Source organism: Mus pahari, chromosome 5, assembly GCF_900095145.1.
Source record: "Mus pahari chromosome 5, PAHARI_EIJ_v1.1, whole genome shotgun sequence".
NCBI classification, from domain to species: domain Eukaryota; kingdom Metazoa; phylum Chordata; class Mammalia; order Rodentia; family Muridae; genus Mus; species Mus pahari.
The window spans coordinates 107,983,406-107,990,289 of NC_034594.1; the positions used below are offsets into that span (position 1 = coordinate 107,983,406).

At 47.5% G+C, this 6,884-nt stretch overlaps 1 protein-coding gene across 1 annotated transcript in view; it reads right to left on the reverse strand.

The window, feature by feature from the left end:
• The window catches only part of Atp2b4 (ATPase plasma membrane Ca2+ transporting 4), a 97,164-nt gene that overhangs the window by 17,048 nt on the left and 73,232 nt on the right, over positions 1–6,884 (reverse strand). The window contains 4 exon segments of the mRNA XM_029538723.1: positions 2,950–3,056; positions 4,186–4,273; positions 5,193–5,372; positions 6,213–6,444. Coding sequence (XP_029394583.1) covers positions 2,950–3,056; positions 4,186–4,273; positions 5,193–5,372; positions 6,213–6,444 — 607 coding nt within the window.

Consider the following 6,884-nt stretch of genomic DNA (forward strand, 5'->3'; position numbering starts at 1 on the left):
ACACACACACACACACACACACACACACACACACACACACACAGGTGTAGGGGAAGATGCAAACAAAAACAAAATCACAAAACCCCACCCCAAAATCAAAACCAAACGACCCAACAATATCCAGGAGACTTGATAATACTTTAACACGTGAAAGGAGACTACAAAAATACAATGAACACATTCGTGTTGCTCATTTTTGTTGGGACAGTAGTCTGTGTAGACGATAAACCCAGGTCCTTCAACATGAAACAGCCAGGACAAAAGTGGAAGGAAAGTGTGTAAGCCCGCAGCCTAGTGGCCTTCAGGCCGCCGTCCTCAGAAAGGCCCATTTGCAAGGCTGGCCACTGGGAACTTGGTTCTGAGAGCTCTCCTGGTCAGCACTTAACTGAGACAGGGTGGCTCACTCCACCAAGTGTGTCCAACCTTTTGACACTGTGACAATCTGTCACCTATGACATTCACACTCAAAAATAAGGATGCATTGGAGTTACAACAACAACAACAAACCCATGCCCCCCCCCCCAAATCTAATGGTATTTAGAGTACATTTTACAATTTTGTGTTGGGCCTCACTCATAGCTATCCTTGGCTGCATGCAGCCCACAGACTGCAGCTTTGACACACTTGGTAGACTATGCTGAAATAGTTTGGCTTCTACTTCCCTTTTGGGAGTCTGGAATTCTGATATGTGACAGAAAGTTCCCCAAAGGCCAGTATTGATAACAGCTTTGTGAGCTGAGTGTGATGGGATTCCTAGTTAGAGGCACTATACACACTGCTGACCTGGTGCAAATATGGAAGAATGGACTCCCCCACCCCCCCCCCCCAGAGCAGGGAGAGTACAAAGAAGCTGGACATGGACTCCTCTGGAATTCTGCCAGTGACTTTTTCTCTTATGATCTAACTGTATCCTCACACGTCTGTAACAAACGCCAGCCATGTGTATACAGTGCTTAGACCAGGCTCTGTTGAGTCCTCCTAGTAAGTGTGTGAATACAAGCACAGTCTTTGGGACATAGGCTGATATAAAAATCAGTGCTTTCTTAAACATTCAGGTACATTAGGATCCTCAACCCCAGGTCTTCTGGTCCAGGAGCCTCCAGTGGTGCCTGAGCGTCTGTGTTTCCATAGGTTTCCAGGTAGTGCAGGTGCACTGGGAGTTGAGGTACTTTTTTTTTTTTTTTAATTCATTTTATGTGTATGGTGTTTTGCTTGCATAGATGTCTACACACCCTATGTGTGCATGGTGCCTGCCAGCAAAGGGAGTCAGATCGCCTGGGGCTGTGATACTTGTGAGTTGCTTCGTGGGTGCTGGAAACTGAACCTCCACTCTCTGTTAGAGTAGACAGTGCTCTTTAACACTGAACCGTCTCTCCATGTCCACACTTTAAGAGCCACTGCTGTGGTGTCGGACTCCAGAGATACCTCCAGCATCCATAAGGTGTGGGCCCGATTTGGATTCTGACCTCAACCTCAGAGATTTGACTGCCTCTGTATCCCGAGAGAGTTGGGATTGAAGGTATGCACCACCACCGACTGGCTGGAATTGTCAGATTTTATTTTATGAGAAATTCTGTAATAATCTACACATGTTTTGTTGATATATATTATTTAGAGAAATAATAAAAAATTTATGAATAAAAATGACAAAATGACTTAGATTGACTACAAAATGATTCAGTTGGATAGGGGAGGCTGGTGGGGGTACTTACTGAGCAGAGAGAGAGAGAGAGAGAGAGGAGAGAGAGAGAGAGAGAGAGAGAGAGAGAGAGAGAGAGAGAGAGAGAGAGAGATCCATTATATAATTCTAACTTCTTAAGCATATTTTTTAAGTTTCTTAGAATTGAAACTGGTTTTGGTTGGTTGGTTGGTTTTAGAGTTCCCTAGGCACTGGAGAAGTGGCTGGGTGGTTAAGAACACACGCTGCCCTTCTAGAGGATCAGAATTTGATACCTAGCAGCCACGTTGTAGCTCACAACTGTATCTGGCCTTCATGGGTATCTGCATTCTTGTACATATACTCATAAACAGATGCATAAATATACACGTATTACAAAAACACTATAGCCAACCCCCTTTTAAGAAAAGAGCTCCACAAAGATAAGGTTATTTTCTTCCTTTTTGAGATAGAGCCTTACTGTGTATCCAAGCTGGTCTGGAACTGCTTGTGCAACAGGCTGGCCTTACACCCAAGATCCTCCTGCCTCAACCTCCTAAACGTTGGGTGTGCACCTCCAACCTCTCTCTGTCTCTCTCTCTGTCTGTCTCTGTCTCTGTCTCTGTCTCTCTGTGTCTCTGTCTCTCTGTCTGTCTGTCTGTCTCTCTCTCTCTCTTACACACACACACACACACACACACACACACACACACACACACACCTTCCTAGATTCCCTCCCACTGCTTAGATCCCAACAACAGTTAGTTGTGGATAGAGGACGGGAGCAATAAGCCACTTCAGGGTGAGAGTGTGCTTTGTATTCTGCAGCTCCAGAATCCGCTGCTGTGCTTGCAACAACCATCAAACCTCCTCCACCACCATCAACAAAAGCCTTAAACCAAACCAAACCAGGCCCCCCAATACTTCCAGTGCCTACCCTACCTTACTGAAGCAAGATGCGTCTTTGGAACGTCTGAGTTTTAAAGGAACTTGCCAAAAGATTCAGATACTCGCGACCTCCCACGCAAGGAACACAGCGCTGACCATATTCTCTGTAGAAGCTGACTTTTCCGTCATTCACCCAGGCAAACAGCGTCACCACAGTGCTCTTGTTTTTCCAGGAAAGCCACTCGGATTCCCTGAACAACCACTGTCTGGTTTTCACACACACTACTGGCCAGGTGGGTAGGAGACAGAGGTGGGGGACCGGGGGAGGAGAGCAGGCAGGATTCGAAGGTATCTGAAGCAGACACTTGGCTCCTGATGGAGAAGGTGACCCTAGGGGAGCTTACCATAGCAAAACCGACATCTGCTTTCTTTAGAGCAGGTCCGTCATTTGTTCCATCACCGGTGACAGCCACTACCTGCCGCTGATCCCCAACAGTGCTGTCAATGATACCTGGGAAAAACAGACACACACGACAGTGAACACACGCGTGCCACCTGAAGTCGTGGCAAGTACTGCTTTCCACAAAAGGGACACTTTTGGTCTTCTCCCCTGTCTCTACTATTCTGCCTCTACTCTCTCACCTTCCTTTGTCTCTTTGCTACTGGGTCGACAGTAACCACCCACAGGCAACTGATTCTCCGAGGTCACTCTGAACTGAGAAAGGTAGCCTTCATCTTGTGCCTTACACCGTTGCTAGGTAGCTGGGAAAGCATGAGATGGCTTTGACATCTGAGTTCAAGGATACCACTTCAGCCTTACCACCTAGGGACTGACACTCCTACTGTCAGCTCTAGATAGCTGTGGTGGCCTACTCCTTAGTCCTAGCACTTGGGAAGTAAAGGCAGGAGGATCAGGAGTTCAAGGACATCTTCAGCTATATAGGGACTTTGAGGTCAATCTGGGCTACATGGGAACTGTACTACCTCCCCTTGCCAGCAAACAACAACTAAAGAACTCCTAAACCCTACTAAAACTGCAAGCCAAAAAGTTCAACTCTATTTTATCACAAACTTGCCAGGGGCTCAGATGTTTGCCAAACTCAATGTTGTCCCCACTAGCCTGGGACCACTCCTAAGACTCCTTACTGGGGACAGGAAAGTAGTTTGGCTGATGGCTCATTTCATTTTGAGACAAGGTCCCACATAGCTAGGCTGGCCTTGAACTCACTATGTTACTGAAGATGACCTTGAACTTTGGGTCCTTCTGCCTTTACCTCTTAAATTCTAGGATCACAGGTATATGTCATCATGCCTAACTCTTCTTTTCCTCCTCCCTCTCCCCTCCCCCTTACTTCTCCCTCTTCTTCCTCTCCTTCTTTTTTCTTTTTTTGGTTTTTCAAGACAGGGTTTCTCCGTGTAGCCCTGGCTGTCCTGAACTCACTCTGTAGACCAGGCTGGCCTCGAACTCCTCTCCTCCTCCTCCTCCTTCAGCAGTGCTGGGACTTGAACTCAGGGCCTTTTGCATACTAAGCAAGCACTCTGCTACTGACTACATCTCCAGCTAGGCCAAGGATGGCTCTTTATCTGACTTTACCCTGGCCTTCCCTCCTTTCTGGCAGGCTATATACAGACGACCTCACCTTTCACCAATGTGTGCTTGTCCGTGGGAGAAGATCGTGCCAGTACCCGAAGCCTGGGCCAGATCTTGTCCAGCTTTTCTTGTTCAACCTGCCAATACCAGAGGCACTTCCATCAGTCAGACTCAGAGCAGCTTATTCAGGGAAATCTTACCCTTCCACATGACCCCCAGCTTCCAAGAGTACTGAAACTTTATAGCCCTGGAGGGACCCTTATTCCCTGGCCTCCAGGGAGATGAAAAAGCCAGTATGGCTTCACTGATGGTGACTAAGCAGGGCTTTATCTTCTTTTCCCTCTCAATTTCCTATATGGAAGCACATCCTTAATTCTTAGCCTCATTACAGGAGGAGGGTCAAGTTAACCCCTGGCTCAGGAGGCTACCATGGAGCTGCTGGGGCTTAGGTTTGAGTCCATGTAGATCAGGAAACTTTTGTCTATTCTATCGTACTGTATTCACCACAAGCCTGTGTCACCCGCAGCCATAGGGAGGTGACACTGGAGGGGTGAGGTAGGGGGAAAGCAGCACACAAAAAAATTCTTCTCTCTCTCTCTCTCTCTCTCTCTCTCTCTCTCTCTCTCTCTCTCTCTTTCTTTTTTTTTCTTTTTTTTTGAGACAGGGTTTCTCTGTGTAGCCTTGGCTGTACTGGAATTCACTCTGTAGACCAGGCTGGCCTTGAACTCAGAAATCCACCTGCCTCTGCCTCCCAAGTGCTGGGATTAAAGGCGTGTGCCACCACTGCCCGGCTAAAAAAATTATTCTTTGAGTTAAAGAAACAGAGAGATAATGAAATTAGTGATTCTGTCTCCCACAGGTAACTGAGCAAAGACAAGAGGACACGCCACTCACTGTACGAGCAGCTGTGGGGGGAGGGGTGTCTCATGATGGGTTGATTTTTCTTTTAGAAGTCAGCCATGTGCTCCCACAAGCCCCAGATGCTGTACACTAGACCGAGCTCTTCATGCCCTTGAAAGTCATGCTCTCCTCTCCCTGTTCCCTCCGACAACTCACCTCGCCCTTCTCATTTCGGATAAGTCTGTTGAATTCTTTGCCTTCTAGGCACAAGAAGTCATCTTTAGGAGTCAGAATGCCACATTTGGTGGCAATGGCCCGGGCTGTGTTGACATTATCACCTGTCACCATTCTCACAGTAATGCCAGCCTGTTTGCATTTGGCAATTGCATCTGGTACCTAAGGGGAGCGATGAAGACAAGGAAAACTGTCCATGAGCTTGGTGATCTATGGCTCTGGCTCAGCTCTCGCTCCAGTGGAGACAGAACAGGGGCTCTGATTGTCCTTTATAGTGCTCAGTGTCCCCTTGCTAATATGTTCATCTCACAGAGGACGTTTACATTTCACTCATGGTCTCCTAGGTTGAAGGGGAATTTGCTTTGGGAGGCAGATGTGTCCCCTTCTTCTTCAGGGTCCCTGGGAGGCTTGGGCAGCGTCTGGTGATGTGGCCACTGATATCTCCAGAGGCAGCTCTAACCACTCTCTCTCTCTGCCCATGTGGTCCAGGCTCCCACCCATGAGCTTACTGAAATGACAGGACACCCTCACCATTCTAGCTTTTGAAATTCCTCTGGCACCTAGAATAGTGTTCTGCACACAGGGACTGCTCAAAAGAGAATATGTCGGTTGAAAGAAGGTAACTGAAGAGTAAGTAAGTTGTCTTCTGGTTAATTCTGCCCCTGACTATTCCTACTTACCAAGTAATAAGCCCAACAAAACTGTTACTGCCTGCCCCTTGGATAGCATAAAACCCAGGGATGCTGTCTTCTACTGACTTGACACTCCACGGCTGATGTGGAAAGGAGGTATTGGAGAGTCGTCTATCTCTGTAAGTGACAAGTAGTTAGGTAACGTGTCTGGGGTCGTGGCTAGGCCAGAAATTTACACCTGCTTCCTGTGACTCCCAGGTGGCTTGTGTGGTTTACACTGGACCCTGTACCCTAAGCAGTGGTCAGCGGAGAGACAAGCATTTCTGCTTTCTAGCCCTTTCTCTTCACTTCAAAAATGGGCAGGACTTACCTCCGGGCGCACAGGATCCTCAATGCCCACCACTGCAATGCAGATCAGCGCAGTGAGGATCTCACTCNCATTGTCCCACGAGGGCTCTGTGCCATCAAAATCTCGGTAAGCTAAGCAGATAGTCCGGAGCCCTTCACTGGCCATGGGCTCAATGACAGTGCGTACCATATTATCTCGGTCCTTACTTCTGAACGGTTTGATTTCTCCTTCCTTGTTCAGGATTCGATCACACCTGAGGAGAGAGGCACAGTCAAAATCAGTGTCTGCCTTCCCACCCAACACACTCCAGCAACCACACAAATGCAGGCGTTGTGGCGATTCTGTATTCCTACTGACGCTATTCCTTGGTCACATACATTAATTATCTGTCACTTAGACAGAGTATCCCAGGATGACCCTGAACTTGTAACCCTCCTGCCTTAGCCTCCCTAATGCTTAGATCCTAGGTGGCTACAGACTTAAGTTGGCTTGACTGTCACAACCTACAGGAAGCTTAGCTACTTTTTTTTGTTTGTTTGTTTTAGGACATTTTGTTGTTGTTTTGCTTTTAGGAAACGGGACTCTTAGTGAACAGCTTATAGGTTTGGCAAACCATGTTTCCTACACTGGGGTCTCATACAGGCCTGCAGCTCAAAATCCAAGTCTGACATCTGGGACGGAAGGCATTCTGGA